Source organism: Staurois parvus, unplaced genomic scaffold (genome assembly GCF_062004578.1).
Source record: "Staurois parvus isolate SC_StPar_1 unplaced genomic scaffold, SC_StPar_1.0 ptg000388l, whole genome shotgun sequence".
Classification (NCBI taxonomy): Eukaryota; Metazoa; Chordata; class Amphibia; order Anura; family Ranidae; genus Staurois; species Staurois parvus.
In genome coordinates this window covers 2,347,722-2,365,246 of record NW_028318184.1, presented here as the reverse complement: position 1 = coordinate 2,365,246, position 17,525 = coordinate 2,347,722, and the positions used below count along the sequence as shown (strand labels likewise).

Sequence of the window (17,525 nt, the reverse complement as noted above, 5' to 3'; positions counted from 1 at the left end):
GTTACTATGTGGTTACATCTCTTTAGTATCTCATGTGTTATATACAGGATTTGGAAGCTATCTAGGATCTGAACACCTACAGGTGAAACTCGAAAAATTAGAATATCGTGCAAAAGTTCATTTATTTCAGTGATGCAACTTAAAAGGTGAAACTAATATATGAGATAGACTCATTACATGCAAAGCAAGATAGTTCAAGCCGTGATTATCATAATTGTGATGATTATGGCTTACAGCTCATGAAAACCCCAAATCCACAATCTCAGAAAATGAGAATATTGTGAAAGGTGCAATACTCTAGGCTCAAAGTGTCCCACTCTAATCAGATAATTAAGCCATAACACCTGCAAAGGGTTCCTGAGCCTTTAAATGGTCTCTCAGTCTGGTTCAGTAGGAATCACAATCATGGGAAAGACTGCTGACCTGACAGTTGTGCAGAAAACCATCATTGACACCCTCCATAAGGAGGGAAAGCCTCAAAAGGTAATTGCAAAAGAAGTTGGATGTTCCCAAAGTGCTGTATCAAAGCACATTAATAGAAAGTTATGTGGAAGGGAAAAGTGTGGAAGAAAAAGGTGCACAAGCAGCAGGGATGACTGCAGCCTGGAGAGGATTGTTAGGAAAAGGCCATTCAAAAGTGTTGGGGACTTTCACAAGGAGTGGACTGAGGCTGGAGTCAGTGCATCAAGAGCCACCACACACAGACGGATCCTGGACATGGGCTTCAAATGTCGTATTCCTCTTGTCAAGCCGGTCCTGAATAACAAACAACGTCAGAAGCGTCTTACCTGGGCTAAAGAAAAACAGACCTGATCTGTTGCTCCGTGGTCCAAAGTCCTCTTTTCCAACTTTTGCATCTCATTTGGAAACCAAAGACCCAGAGTATGGAGGAAGAATGGAGAGGCACACACTGCAAGATGCTTGAAGTCCAGTGTGAAGTTTCCACAGTCTGTGTTGATTTGGGGAGCCATGTCATCTTCTGGTGTTGGTCCACTGTGCTTCATTAAGTCCAGGGTCAGCACAGCCGTCTACCAGGAGATTTTGGAGCACTTCATGCTTCCTTCCGCAGACGAGCTGTATGGGGATGCTGACTTCATTTTCCAGCAGGACTTGGCCCCTGCCCACACTGCCAAAAGCACCAAAACCTGGTTCAATGACCAGGGGATTACTGTGCTTGATTGGCCAGCAAACTCGCCTGACCTGAACCCCATAGAGAATCTATGGGGCATTGCCAAGAGAAAGATGAGAGACATGAGACCAAAATGCAGAAGAGCTGAAGGCCGCTATTGAAGCATCCTGGTCTTCCATAACACCTCAGCAGTGCCACAGGCTGATAGCTTCCATGCCACGCCGCATTGAGGCAGTAATTGCTGCAAAAGGGGCCCAAACCAAGTACTGAGTACATATGCATGCTTATACTTTTCAGAGGTCCGATATTGTTCTATGTACAATCCTTGTTTTATTGATTGCATGTAATATTCTAATTTTCTGAGAATGTGGATTTGGGGTTTTCATGAGCTGTAAGCCATAATCATCACAATTATGACAAATCACGGCTTGAACTATCTTGCTTTGCATGTAATGAGTCTATCCCATATATTAGTTTCACCTTTTAAGTTGCATTACTGAAATAAATGAACTTTTGCACGATATTCTAATTTGTCGAGTTTCACCTGTATATATCTGTATTTCTACTGCATAGTGCAGGTCAATAATTAAAAAGAGCTGGGGTGCCTGAACTTGCTATTATTCTGGTAAATGGACTCAGGGAGTGCTAATGGTCCACAGGTCAGGGGGCACAATACTTGCCTTGTGCTGGCAGCCCATGCTACGTCTTAGTGCATCATGACAAGACAGCCAAGACCATGACCGGTACCCAAGAAGAGTCTGACATAACACATACATGCAGGACCACTATGCTGCATATTCCACCCATTCACCTCAAACTAAAGCACGCAAACCTTCTAAAATGGGAAGTATCTGCATGTCTCACATTCATCACAATTTAAGCTGCAGTTTCATCTGCATATATTTTGCCTTCCCTGATTCCTCCTTTGCCCCTCATCAATATGATAACAATATCTTAGGACAAAACCTTGTTTTAGATGCAGTGTCATTACTGGGTCTCTGTGCTTCTCTATGCAATGCAGGCAAATTGTGGCTGGTGGAAGGGTGCTGCACATAGCTTCCTGAAAACATCATAGCACCCTGCCCCAGAGCCCTCAATCCTGATACAAGTAGCGGACTGTCTCTTGGGAGGAGTTATACAAATATCAAAATATCTTGATGGGTGGATGTGAGTCTGCAGGAATGGGTTTTCCTAGGCAGACTGTACTTGCATGCAGACCACCCATGGTAATGCCCACATGAGATGCTGAACAAAAGTAATAAGACATAACACAAATGGCCTTGTTTTTAGATGCCTTGGACAGTGCTGATGAGCCTTGTACATAAACATAAAAAGTGAACTTTTATTTGCTGCATTTTGCGTGGGAATTACCATAGACAGCTGCATCAGATTCTCTGTGCGCCAGTTTTAGAAAATCCCCCCCCCCCCACATGGGGTTGATTTACTAATTTGGAAAGTGCAAAATCCGGTGCAGCTGTGCATGGGAGCCAATCAACTTCTAGTTCAATCAACCTTTGTTGAAAAAAAAATCTGGAAGTTGATTGGTTTCTATGCAGGACTGCACCAAATTTTGCACTCTCCAGATTTAGTAAATAACCCCAATATATTATATCTGTTCAACAAATGCAAAAAAAACCCAATGGATCCTGACAGCAATCCAGTGAGCTCCTAGATTCCTGTTCACTCTGCCGGTATGATACTGAAATCTCAAGCACTGACAGGTTTTTGATGAACTATAGAACACCTCCCCATACGTTATGATAAAGTGTGTGTGTGTGTTGTTTTGTAGCATGGTGTAGTGGATGGTTAGTGGCTTAGTGGTTAGTCAGTTTGGTGGCTTAGTGGTTAGTATGTAGTTTGATCAGCGGTTAGCATTGCAGCGCTAGGGTTCCTGGTTCAAATCCCAACCAGGACACTGCCTACATGCAGTTTGCTTGTGTGGGTATTCTCCTACACTCCAAAGACATGCTGGTTTCCTGTCTAAATTGTCCTAGTATGTGCATGCATGTGAGATGAGACCTTAGATTGTAAGCTCCACAATGACAGGGACTGATGTGAATGTACCATATGGAAAGTCCTGAGTAAATTGTCAGTGCTATATAAATACCTGTCATATCTAAATAATACAATAAATAGTCCTGTCCTAGGGTGACAACACTGCTCCTCCATAGATACAGTACAAAGAGGGTTGTCACCCTAGGACAGGAAGTGTGTTACTGGCAGGATCACCAGGGGAAAATAAAGCAAAAGAAAACTATACACCACATCTTCGGACTGGGAAGCTGCAATACATTACATTTTTGCTCTTGAGTTTAGATACACTTTAAGGTGGCACTACAAGTCACAGCATGCCCCTGAAAAAAGTAAAAAGCTACAGCTGTACTTTACCTTTACGTCCTGGTTGGTGAAAACCTCCATGTCCACCACACACGCCACCAGAGAGATGACATCGAAGTCCATGCTACGAGCAGGCATGGCAGCGGCGTACACCAGGACCAAGGTGATGAAAGTTGAATGGGAGCCGGAGAGTGCTGGCTAGTCCTTCTACGCCTCCTCTGGTCCTGGCAGCTGTCCCTGGACAGGACCATACAAGAGCTGGTGACAATGCCTGTCTATCACAGCTGTGCCACGCTCCTCTTTGTGTGCCTCCACACTGAATGAGCCCAGCATAGTAACAGCCAGAACCGTCTCTCTCCCAGCAATGACATCACCGCCGGCATTGACATAAGCTGCGTCTATTTATGAAGCCTTTTATCTGCAGGCAGTGCAGCCGAGCAAACTTGACATGATTATGTACTAAATATGAATCCTACCAGGACCTAGGAGGCACCGACAATGCAGTCACAGTGCTGACCTCACAGGGACTGCAGTGTGCCAGAACAGAGAATACCTGAGCCTGCAGACTGCTCATACCAGACCCCTATCAACTGATCACAGAGATTCCAGGGAAGAGGAGCAATCCCATCCTAGAAAATGGATTCTTTTATAACTAAGACCAAAGACATGCTGATACTTCCACCTACAGTCACAAAGGACCTGCATTGCCTAGGGGGTCAGTCTGTACCCCCAACCCCAGACCCACCAATACCAACCTATGCAGTGCACAATCTCCTCTCCTCCTCCTCTCCTCTTCATTTCCTTTCCTCTCCTCTTCATTTCCTTTCCTCTTCATTTCCTTTCTTCTCCTCTTCATTTCCTTTCCTTTCCTCTCCATTTCCGTTCCTCTCCTCTCCTCTTCATTTCTTTTCCTCTCCATTTCCTTTCCTCTTCATTTCTTTTCCTCTCCTCTTCATTTCCTTTCCTCTCCTCTCCATTTCCGTTCCTCTCCTCTTCAATTCCTTTCCTCTCCATTTCCTTTCCTCTTCATTTCCTTTCCTCTCCTCTTCATTTCCTTTCCTCTCCTCTTCATTTCCTTTCCTTTCCTCTTCTCTCCATTTCCTTTCCTCTCCTCTTCATTTCCTTTCCTCTCCTCTCCATTTCCGTTCCTCTCCTCTTCATTTCCTTTCCTCTCCTCTCCATTTCCGTTCCTTTCCTCTTCATTTCCTTTCCTCTCCATTTCCTTTCCTCTTCTCTCCATTTCCTTTCCTCTTCTCTCCATTTCCTTTCCTCTCCTCTTCATTTCCTTTCCTCTCCTCTTCGTTTCCTTTCCTTCAGCTCTCCTCCTTCCTTTCCTTCCTTCTCTTTGCCTCTGTTCCCCTACTCCTTCCTCTCTCCCATCTTTCCTTTCTCATTATATTCTTTCCTCTCAGAGCCGGATCTAGCCTATCTGAACTGGGGGTGCAGTAAAAAAATGTCGGGGCATAATGTCAACACTAGTATGTATTAGGCTGTCATTAGCTCAGGGTGATTAAACAGAATCTGTGCCCCTATATATATCACAGTCCTCTTTTACATCAGGGTTCCCATCAAAGTGCCCCCTTACATCAGGTGTCCTAATCAGAGTGCCCCCTTAAAACAGGTGTCCTGATCAGAGTGCCCCCTTACATCAGGTGTCCTTATCACAGTTCCCCCTTACATCAGATGTCCGGATCAGAGTGCCCCCTTATATCAGGTGTCCTGATCAGAGTGTCCCCTTACATCAGGTGTCCCCGTCAGAGTGCCCCCTTACATCAGATGTCTGGATCAGAGTGCCCCCTTATATCAGATGTCCTGATCAGAGTTCCCCCTTACATCAGGTGTCCTGATCAGAATACCCTCTTATATCAGGTGTCCTGATCAGAGTGCCCCCTTATATCAGGTGTCCGGATCAGAGTGCCACCTTATATCAGGTGTCCGGATCAGAGTGCCCCCTTATATCAGGTGTCCGGATCAGAGTGCCACCTTATATCAGGTGTCCGGATCAGAGTGCCCCCTTATATCAGGTGTCCGGATCAGAGTGCCACCTTATATCAGGTGTCCGGATCAGAGTGCCCCCTTATATCAGGTGTCCGGATCAGAGTGCCCCCTTATATCAGGTGTCCGGATCAGAGTGCCCCCTTATATCAGGTGTCCGGATCAGAGTGCCACCTTATATCAGGTGTCCGGATCAGAATGCCACCTTATATCAGGTGTCCGGATCAGAATGCCACCTTATATCAGGTGTCCGGATCAGAGTGCCACCTTACATCAGACGTCCTGATCAGAGTGCTCTCTTACATCAGGTGCCCCCATCAGAGTGCCCTCTTACATGTGTCCCCTTTCATGCTCCCACTTAGATCAAGTGTCCCCATTAGAGTGCCCTTTTACATGGATTGTCACTATCAGTATGCCTCCTTACATCAAGTGTCTACATTAGACTGGCCCATAGATCAGTTGATGCACTCTCAGAGACGTGGGGGGGGGGCACAACTAAAATCGGGGGGGGGGGGCAGAAGAGGAGGAATGGGGCTGCTCTGTGCAAAACCATTACACAGAGCAGGTACATATGACATGTTTGTTATTTTAAAAATAAATCTGCCTTTACTATCACTTTTCCTTCCTCTCTCAGAACTTTTCTCCCTTCCTTCCTTTCTACTTTCCTCCTTCTTTCTCTTACATCTTTCCTTTATTTCTTCATCTCTCCTCCTTCCTCTTCCTCTCATTGCTTTCTTTCTTTTCATCTTCCTCTCTCCCTTTTTTATTTTCTCAATTGCTTCATTCCATTCTCTTTCTCTTCTGTATTTATTTATTCGTCTCCTCTCATTCCTTCTTTTCTCTTTGCCTTTGTTCCGGTATTCCATCCTCTCTTGCTTGCTACTTTCTTTCTCTCTTGTCTTTATTTCTTCATCTCTCCTTTCCTTCCATTCTTTCCTTCCTCACTTGCTTTCTATTTCCTTCCTGTATTCATTCCTCTCTCTCTTCATTCCTCCATTCCTTACTCTCCCTCCCTTTACTTTCTCTTCCCTCTTCCTTCTTTCTATCCCTTCCATTTTTTCTTTTTTTCTGAACATAAAGCTGGAAGGACTCAGAACTTACCAGCCTGGGTTTAAAGTTGCCCATGTGTGTTGCATTGTTATATTTGTCCAGCTGGACACAGTGTAAGTATACATATCTCATATCTGATGTGCTGCTGGTGAAGATGGACATCGCTGTAGTAGTCACCACCATTTGTAGATTGCCTTGTCCTTTTTGTCAATTAATAAAATGCAATCTCTGATTGGACAAGGTAGAGGGGATGGATAAGCATTTCATGAGCTCCACCTTATCCAATCAGAGAATATCTTGTATTCAAGAAAAAAGTACAAGGTTTTCTATAACTGGTGGAGACTACCACAGTGGTTTCCAGCTTTCCCAGAAGACGATCAAGTATGAGATAAATATGCATACATCATACCAAGCTGGACCAATGTAAACATGCAATACAAACAATTACTGGACTTCCGCTTAAACTCCTGGGATATTGATCTGGTTAGTGAAGTACCAGAGGGGGTTGTTAATCAGTTTCAGCTGCTTTGGTGTTAATGAAATTAACAGCAGGTGCACTAGATCTAGATGGGCAACAATGAGACAACCCCCAAAATAGGAATCTTTTCTGACTGTTTTTCACTAGTTTTGCATTTGGCTAGGGTCAGTGTCACTACCGGTAGCATGAGGCGATACCTGGACCCTACAGAGGTTGCACAGGCAGTCCAACTCCTCCAGGATGGCACATCAATACATGCCATTGCCAGAAGGTTTGCTGTGTCTTCCAGCACAGTTTCAAGAGCATGGAGGAGATTCCAGGAGACAGGCAGTTACTCTAGGAGAGCTGGACAGGGCCATAGAAGGTCCTTAACCCATCATCAGGACCGGTATCTGCTCCTTTGTACAAGGAGGAACAGGATGAACACTGCAAGAGCCCTACAAAATGACCTCCAGCAGGCCACTGGTGGGAATGTCTCTGACCAAACAATCAGAAACAGACTTCCTGAGGGAGGCCTGAGGGCCCGACGTCCTCTAGTGGGCCTTGTGCTCACTGCCCAGCACCATAGAGCTCGATTGGCATTTGCCATTCAACACCAGAATTGTCAGGTCCGCCACTGGCACCCTGTGCTTTTCACAGATGAGAGCAGGTTCACCCTGAGCACATGTGACAGACATGAAAGGGTCTGGAGAAGCCGTGGAGAATGTGATGCTGCCTGTAACATCGTTCAGCATGACCGTTTTGGTGGTGGGTCAGTGATGGTCTGGGGAGGCATATCCATGGAGGGACGCACAGACCTCTACAGGCTGGACAATGGCACCCTGACTGCCATTAATTATCAGGATGAAATCCTTGGACCCATTGTCAAACCCTACACTGGTGCAGTGGGTCCTGGGTTCCTCCTGGTGCAGTGGGTCCTGGGTTCCTCCTGGTGTACGACAATGCCTGGCCTCATGTGGTGAGAGTATGCAGGCAGTTCCTGGAGGATGAAGGAATTGATACCATTGAATGGCCCCCATGCCGGCCTGACCTAAATCCAATAGAACACCTCTGGGATATCATGTTTCTGCCCATCCGATGCTGCCAGGTTGGACCTCAGACTGTCCAGGAGCTCAGTGATGCCCTGGTCCAGATCTGGGAGGAAATCCCCCAGGACACCATCCGTCGTCTCATTAGGAGCATGTCCCGACGTTGTCAGGCATACATACAAGCACGTGGGGGCCATACAAACTACTGAGGACCATTCTGAGTTGCTGCAATGAAATTTCAGCAAAATGGACTAGCCTACTGCATCATTTATTCACTTTGATTTTCGGGGTGTCTTTGAATTCAGTCCTCTGTAGGTTAATAATTTTAATTTCCAACAAACAATGGGGCATCCTTACGTTCCTAAGACATTACCCAGTCCACATCAGTATAGAGATCCAGCAGGAGATTTTTTCCCCATTTTTTCCCCATCTAATGTGTTTTCAAAGTGTTCCTTTAATTTTTTTGAGCAGTGTATATATATGCTATAATTGAGCTGCATCAGGTTATTATTGCTCTGTAGTATGCTGTTATCTAGTGGAAGTTTTGGGCCACTACAGCTTATTTCCATAAGTGATTTGGTATCTCACTCTGTGCTCCCCTCCTGTTTAGGGCTAGTGAGTTCAGCTAGCTAGACTCTCCCCCATTTTTTCCATGTTCCCCTCGGTCAGTGTTAGCATTTCCAAGAGACAGGGTTTAGGAAAGTCATTATCTTCTTATACTTCTAAAGACTGGAAAAACACCTCTGCAGTGTTAGCTGAAGCAAAATTGTGTTGGATTCAATCTCTGTGTCTTATTGAAGAGTAGGGCCCTCTGTTTCCTCTTGTACCAAATTGTATTGTAACTGTAATGTCTGCCTTCATTTTGTAAAGCGCTGCGCAAACTGTTGGCGCTATATAAATCTCATATAATAATACAGTATGTAGAAGATGAGAGGCTACAATATTATTGATAGTCGAAGTGCAGATCTGCTTTAAAATGTACTTATCCCCACAGAGGACCGTGGTTTGTAGAATGTTATTTAGAAAAGATACCTCTAGACAATATCCTACTTCAACATAATATAACTGCATACTAACGTTTTTCCTGCTACTGTCTGATCTACATACCACCTGCATTCCCCGTATACATTGTATTCTGGAGCTCTCATTTTATGCCTACAAGGACCATGAAATAGGTTTACTTGTTTATATATCTAAATCCAAGGATAAAAATGTAATATATTACAGCTTTCCAGTCCTCAGATGTGGCGGCTACATTAGTTTTCTTTTTTCTTTCCTTTATATTCACCTGGAGATCCTGCCAGTAACATGCTTTCAGTCGTAGGCTGACCACATTCCCATTTCCTTTCTGCCTTGGGGCAGCTTAAAGGCAGACTCCCAGAACCTCTGGGCTATCTTATCAGTCTGACATTCTCTGTATGCCAAGCTGTATTATTAGCATAGAGTGGTCAGGGACTGCCTTGTACAGCAGATAAGATAGGTAATGTTTTTAACATATTAGGAGCAAGCCATATAGATTCTAATGTTAGAATATATATATTATATCATGCAAGGTTTGCGAATAGGAAAAAAGTATATACATATGTATTACAAAGTATTACTTTTATTAACATGACACTAAACAATATCCTTAGTCTCCACAAATATTCCATACACATCCATGGAATGGTCTTGTAATCTATTTTTCATGAAAACGTTTCCTACTGTCTTTCTCTGCCTCCTTGCAATGTCCTCAGTGAGCTCCCGAACCCCTCCTTTCCCTCTAGAAGCCCACTAGTCATTGGGGGGTTTTTACAGCCAAAAAACGCTGATTACAGCCTATGTGTGCATGGACATACAGTATAATATGCTGGGGGGTTTACTGGCTATAGAAAAAAAACGTCAAAAGCCAAAAACAGCCGCTGTAAAAATGTCCAGTGTGCATGAGAACTAAGGCTCCATGTACACAGGACACTTCTGAACAAAGGAAACTGACTGCTGGAAAACGTAGGTTAAAAAACGTCTGTTTAGCCGCATTTGCATACCGCGTTTATGTGCATTTGTGTTTGGAAGCAGTTTTTAAAGATAACCTCAGGAGACCTTCCAAAATGCCCAGAATGCACTGAAATGCATCATATGACATCCTCCCAGAACGCGCTCTCCTGCGCACCCCCGGGGGCGCACACCCGGCGATCTCCGTGATCGCTGTGTCCTACGGACACAGCTGATCACATGATGTGGTAAAAGGCCAATCACAGCGGCCTTTTACCACGTGATCAGCCGTGTCCAATGACACGCTGATCAGAGGGAAATGCAATTGCTCACGCTGTCAGAGCAGTTGTCAGAGCAGGGATCGGAACTGATCATCGGGACACTGATGATCAGTGCCCTGATGATCGATGCCCAGCAGTGCCACCCACCTGTGCCCAGCAGGGCACCCACCTGTGCCCAAAAGTGCCACCTACCTGTGCCCAAAAGTGCCACCTACCTGTGCCCACCCACCTGTGCCCCCCAGTGCCACCCGCCAGTGCCCAGCATTGCTGCCAGTCAGTGCCACCAGTTAGTGCCCATCGGTTGTGCCAGTCAGTGCCCAGCAGTTGCGCCAGTCAATGCATAGCAGTGCCGCCAGTCAGTGCCCAGCAGTGATGCCACTCAGTGCCACTTATCAGTGCTGTCTATCAGTGCCACCTATCAGTGCCACCTATCCGTGCCACCTCATTAGTGCTGCCTATCAGTACCGCCTATCAGTGCTGCCTATCAGTACCCATCAGTGCTGCCTATCAGTGCCCATCAGTGCCGCCTATTAGTGCCCATCAGTGCTGCCTCATCAAGGCACATCAGTGAAGGAGAAAAATTACCTGTTTGAAAAATGTTACAGTCAGGTCCATAAATATTGGGACATTGACACAATTCTAACGTTTTTGGATCTATACACCACCACAATGGATTTGAAATGAAACGAACAAGATGTGCTTTAACTGCAGACTCTCAGCTTTAATTTGAGGGTATTTACATCCAAATCAGGTGAACGGTGTAGGAATTACAACAGTTTGTATATGTGCCTCCCACTTGTTAAGGGACCAAAAGTAATGGGACAGAATAATAATCATAAATCAAACTTTCACTTTTTAATACTTGGTTGCAAATCCTTTGCAGTCAATTACAGCCTGAAGTCTGGAACGCATAGACATCACCAGATGCTGGGTTTCATCCCTGGTGATGCTCTGCCAGGCCTCTACTGCAACTGTCTTCAGTTCCTGCTTGTTCTTGGGGCATTTTCCCTTCAGTTTTGTCTTCAGCAAGTGAAATGCATGCTCAATCGGATTCAGGTCAGGTGATTGACTTGGCCATTGCATAACATTCCACTTCTTTCCCTTAAAAAACTCTTTGGTTGCTTTTGCAGTATGCTTTGGGTCATTGTCCATCTGCACTGTGAAGCGGCGTCCAATGAGTTGTGAAGCATTTGGCTGAATATGAGCAGATAATATTGCCCGAAACACTTCAGAATTCATCCTGCTGCTTTTGTCAGCAGTCACATCATCAATAAATACAAGAGAACCTGTTCCATTGGCAGCCATACATGCCCACGCCATGACACTACCACCACCATGCTTCACTGATGAGGTGGTATGCTTAGGATCATGAGCAGTTCCTTTCCTTCTCCATACTCTTCTCTTCCCATCACTCTGGTACAAGTTGATGTTGGTCTCATCTGTCCATAGGATGTTGTTCCAGAACTGTGAAGGCTTTTTAGATGTCGTTTGGCAAATTCTAATCTGGCCTTCCTGTTTTTGAGGTTCACCAATGGTTTACATCTTGTGGTGAACCCTCTGTATTCACTCTGGTGAAGTGTTCTCTTGATTGTTGACTTTGACACACATACACCTACCTCCTGGAGAGTGTTCTGATCTGGCCAACTGTTGTGAAGGGTATTTTCTTCACCAGGGAAAGAATTCTTTGGTCATCCACCACAGTTGTTTTCTGTGGTCTTCCGGGTCTTTTGGTGTTGCTGAGCTCACCGGTGCGTTCCTTCTTTTTAAGAATGTTCCAAACAGTTGTTTTGGCCACGCCTAATGTTTTTGCTATTTCTCTGATGGGTTTGTTTTGTTTTTTCAGCCTAATGATGGCTTGCTTCACTGATAGTGACAGCTCTTTGGATCTCATCTTGAGAGTTGACAGCAACAGATTCCAAATGCAAATAGCACACTTGAAATGAACTCTGGACCTTTTATCTGCTCATTGTAATTGGGATAATGAGGGAATAACACACACCTGGCCATGGAAGAGCTGAGAAGCCAATTGTCCCATTACTTTTGGTCCCTTAATAAGTGGGAGGCACATATGCAAACTGTTGTAATTCCTACACCGTTCACCTGATTTGGATGTAAATACCCTCAAAGTAAAGCTGAGAGTCTGCAGTTAAAGCACATCTTGTTCGTTTCATTTCATATACATTGTGGTGGTGTATAGAGCCAAAAATGTTAGAATTGTGTCGATGTCCCAAAATTTATGGACTTGACTGTATAATAGAAACAAAGAAACTTTTTTTTTTTTTGCAATTTTTTTGTTTATAGCGCAAAAAGTAAAGCACCCAGCGATGATTAAATACCACCAAAAGAAAGCTCTATTTGTGAGAAAAAAATGATAAAAATTTCATATGGGTACAATCTTGCATGACCGCGCAATTGTCAATCAAAGTGCGACACCGCTGAAAGCTGAAAATTGGCCTGGTAAAGAAGGGGGTATAAGTGCCCGGTAGGCAAGTGGTTAAACATACAGTGGGACCATTGAGAACAAATGTAGCCACCTCCTAACAGGAATTCAGATCACAGCAACAAAAAAAAAAAAAAAGAAAAAGGAATTTGGAGATTCGAAGAAAGCTGAGAATAGAAATCTTTTTTTTTTTTAAACCAGAGTTTAGTGTCATTTTAAAGAGTGACTCCATTTTTGCTGAGAAAAAAAAACATCCCCCTCTGGGTGATCTATGTATATTGCAGGAGTTTTAACAAACTGTGTTGCACATTCCTACCTTTTGTTATTCTGAAGAAATAGCTGTTTGTTTGTCTGTGTCTATGTGGAAAGTGAATCTAACAGGAGTGATTTTAGAATTATCAATCAGCAGGGCTGTTATGAAGAAAGTGGCAGGGTCTGAATCGCTTTAGACATGATGTCCCTTTTCGGAGTATCTCACCAATAATGACATTTTTGTTGCAGGGGATGCCCAAAATCTGACTTGTACCTACAGACTTCTAGGAAACTCTGTAAGCCAATCACTTAAGGAAATTACATATCTGGGGGTGTTCTGAATGCCTCCATGGTGCTGTATTGCATTTTACAGATAATCACAGCTCTGCAGATTGAGAACGAAAGGTAATTTGTAATGACAATCAATTACAATATGATTTGTGTAGCAATTGTATACGCTAAATGAATTATTTTTTTATTGGCTATTTTTTCTCCCACAAAAGTGGAGTTACCCTTTAAGTCTTTCAGTGACTATTGTGTGCTCTGAATGTATTAAGAGTCATTGCATTTAATGGCACTTCTTTTATGTCATTACACCCTGAGAAAGTGCCACTTGAACCTCTCTGCACCCTGCCATCCAGCCAGTTATAGCAGACAGTTACCATGAGTGAACCGAAGCCATAATATGTATCCTGGTGGACCCATTAGTCTAAATCACAGTTCACCTGCATCTTTTCTCCCGCTAAATGGTTTAATGTCCTATAACTGCAGCTTCCTCCCCTCCAGCCTCCAGTTCTCTTGGCCTGTCAAAAGGAATGAAGAGACATAATAGGCAGTCCTTGATAATTGACCAGGTGGGAGAATGGCTCAGCATCGGGGGGATGAGCCATCTCTGTCTTACAGCTGGACATACACCAGGAGCATTTGATTTTCACAACATTGGTTCAGTTTTCTAATGGTTAGTATCAGACAAGATCGTCTAGAGTCGGATACCAAGGAACGGATACATACTGTTCAGGGTATATTAGTTACATAGTTATTCTGGCTGAAAAAAGACAAAAGACCATCCAGTTCAACCATAAAAAAAAAAAAAAGTTATAATCCTATACCCACAGTTGATCCAGAGAAAGGCAAAAAAAAACAGCAACAAATTATTAAAATTTTAAGTTGTCTTTCATCCTTTTACATTCACCACTTTATGGAATCCCTACTTCATATGGGGAGAATTCTAGAAGGCTGAGTCGCCCGATGCACATGGGGCCTTTTACACTCTCATTCTTCTCCTTCCCCTGGACTTTCCAGTGCACCCTGGACCAGGAAGGGCCTTGTTCATGTGACATCAACATTATGGTGGTACCCCAACGTAGAAGCAACCTGTACACCCCGGTGTCTCTGTATTATAACCTGAAGCTGTATAAAGGTGCCTCTCAGTTCATGTGACATCAACATTATGGTGGTACCCCAACGTAGAAGCAACCTGTACACCCCGGTGTCTCTGTATTATAACCTGAAGCTGTATAAAGGTGCCTCTCAGTTCATGTGACATCAACACTATGGCGGTACCCCAACGTAGAAGCAACCTGTACACCCCGGTGTCTCTGTATTATAACCTGAAGCTGTATAAAGGTGCCTCTCAGTTCATGTGACATCAACATTATGGCGGCACCCCAACGTAGAAGCAACCTGTACACCCCGGTGTCTCTGTATTATAACCTGAAGCTGTATAAAGGTGCCTCTCAGTTCATGTGACATCAACACTATGGCGGTACCCCAACGTAGAAGCAACCTGTACACCCCGGTGTCTCTGTATTATAACCTGAAGCTGTATAAAGGTGCCTCTCAGTTCATGTGACATCAACATTATGGCGGCACCCCAACGTAGAAGCAACCTGTACACCCCGGTGTCTCTGTATTATAACCTGAAGCTGTATAAAGGTGCCTCTCAGTTCATGTGACATCAACATTATGGCGGTACCCCAACGTAGAAGCAACCTGTACACCCAACTAATTGAGATTTCTTTTGGTGGTTTTTGATCGCCTGTGCGTTTTTTTATTTTTTGCGCTATAAAAAAAAAAGACCAACAATCTGGAGAAAAAAAACAATATTTTGTACTTTTTACTATTAAACACGTCCAGTAAAAAAATTTAAAAAATCACATTTAATGATAAATTTAGGCCAAAATGTATTCTGCAACGTCTTTGCTAAAAAAAATCCCAATACGTGTAAATGAATTTGTTTACATGACAGTTATAGCGTCTACAAATGGCGGTATAGATACTAGGATTATTTTTTTTTTCTACTAGTAATGGCGGAGATCAGCGACTTTTAGCAGGACTGTGACGGTCATTCTGACACTGGGGGGAACTGACTAACTGCCACTGACATCCCCAGAGACATCAATACAGTGATCAGTGCTAAAAAAAAAGCACTAACACTGAAATAAAGACACTGGGCAGGAAGGGGTTAATATAAGGGTTGATCAAAGGGTTAACTATGTGTAGGGAGTGTTTTACATAGGGGGTGTGTGCTTCACTGTAAGCACTCTGCTCTGGATGGCTGTGCTGTGCACAGCCATCCAGAGCAGTGTGCCCAAGCCTACAGGGAGGAAGACTGTTTGTAAACAAAACAATCTTCTTCCCCGTCAGAGATGCTCAGTAATCACCAGGCGCTGGCGGGTAATTACTGGCCGGGACCAGATGATTGACAGCCGCGGCCGCGAATCCTGGAAAAGAAAAATGAAGTATATATATGCAAGAACTTGCACAACCCTCCCGCCCTGTAGCAGTATATCTGCTATAAGGCGGCGGGGAAACAGTTAAAGAGAAGGGGTTTTAGGGATCGTTTAAAGGTGGATTGATTAGGAGATAGACAGATTGGGGTAGGGAATTCCATAGAAAGGGAGACACTCGGGACAAGTCTTGGAGGCGAGCATGGGAGGAGGTGACATGGGAACTAGAGAGCAGGACGTCTTGGGAGGACCGAAGAGAGTGGTTTGGTTGGTATTTTGAGACCAAAATGCAGCATATTCTACTTTTTCCTGGAACAGATAGCACTGGTCTGAACTATGCCATTGGAAACCATATAACCTACTATCCATGTGTTTTTGATGTAGAGAAAAAACACACTGGACTGCATGTGGTGTGAATCGGCCCTATCTCAGCCACTTCTTGTCTACATACTCACACACTCACTCTACCATAGAATGCATATCATTGCTCTGGGCCATGTTCTTGAAAGTGAGCGGTGGATGATGGCTGTGCAATGCGTGTCAGCATGGTAGTCTTCACAAAGGGCTCATCTGCAAGGGTGACAACACAGGAGCACAATTGGGAGACAGTTGTCACCCTATAACAGGAAGTGCCTGAACAATGACGTTCATGACAAGAATATTTTAATGAAGACTGCAGATTTAAAAAGATTGAAGGCTACTTTTGAAATGGCATTAACATGTTGATGCTTATAGGAGACTTCAGTGATTGGGTTTACATACAGTTTTCAGAAAACACTTTTTTCGCAATAATGGTCCTTTTTTGACATTTCATTTGTCCTGGGCTGCCAAGAAGATGTTGTGCACTGCTGCTGACGTGAATAGAGTGAGTTAAGACACTTGATTCATGTGTCCATGACAGCTGCTGCCCAACTATTGAAATCCAGATCGGAGGACCCAATATTTTGATAAATAAAGCCTCAAGATCTGTCACTGCCAGGTGAGATCCTCCATTGTGTTCACACTGTACAGACTTTTATACCCCTTACTTTACTACTGAAGGACAGTCTGTCCATTGAAAGGACATTCAGGACAGGCCATGAGGGCCTCATTGAAATGACTAATCTTACATATACAGCTGTATAATATATAGCTGTAAGATTGGGAACCTAGGGTCAAATTACACGTTTTGATTTTCCATCTACTATTACAGGGAATATTACTAATTTCTACAAATTGTAATGCATGACTACAATTTTAAATTGAATTCATCTGTGACCAGGCCCCAGTGGGTAGGGTGAAACGTGTCAGCAGAAGAGGCCATACTACACATCTAACTCTCTGGGTTGGTTTGAGCGGCGTCCATCCTTTAACCACATTGGAGTTACTGGAACTATTTTGGAGGCTGCTCCCCCTTTCCATATACCGTCGGGATGACCCTCTTTTCCTTCAAGCTTGAAGTGGAGCAACAAGGTTTTCTCTATCGTCTACAATTTAAAAAATATTAAACCTAAAATGTGACACAAAAAGATTGGGTAGGCAGAGAATCACTACTTAATCACGTATTTCACCCAAAGGGGAAGTTCCATTTTTCTGCCTCCTCTCCCACTTTTGGACACTTTAATTTTTTTTGGGGGGGGAACAGGTACCTGGTTTTGGCAGGTACTCTCTCCCATTTCTGTTTGGATCGCTGAAGTTTGCCCCCTTTCCCCACAGCCTTCTGGGACATGTCACAGGTCCAAGAAGACTGCAGGACCATTCACAAAGCACAGCGTGGCTTCGTGAAGAACCGGTCCAGGTGACATCATTTTGTAAAGCACTGAGCAAACTGTTGGCGCTATATAAATCCTGTATAA

The 17,525-nt window shown here is 44.0% G+C and overlaps 1 protein-coding gene across 3 annotated transcripts in view; it reads right to left on the bottom strand.

The window, feature by feature from the left end:
- Nucleotides 1–17,525, bottom strand: part of RCAN2 (regulator of calcineurin 2) — a 258,378-nt gene that overhangs the window by 137,826 nt on the left and 103,027 nt on the right. Inside the window, exon 1 of one of the 3 annotated variants that reach the window (XM_089685908.1) lies at nucleotides 3,518–3,966. The exons of the other annotated variants lie outside the window; for them this stretch is intronic. Coding sequence (XP_089542034.1) covers nucleotides 3,518–3,604 — 87 coding nt within the window. The 5' untranslated portion in view covers nucleotides 3,605–3,966. Of the gene's footprint in view, nucleotides 1–3,517; nucleotides 3,967–17,525 lie in introns of those variants that run through there. 3 annotated transcript variants of the gene reach the window in all.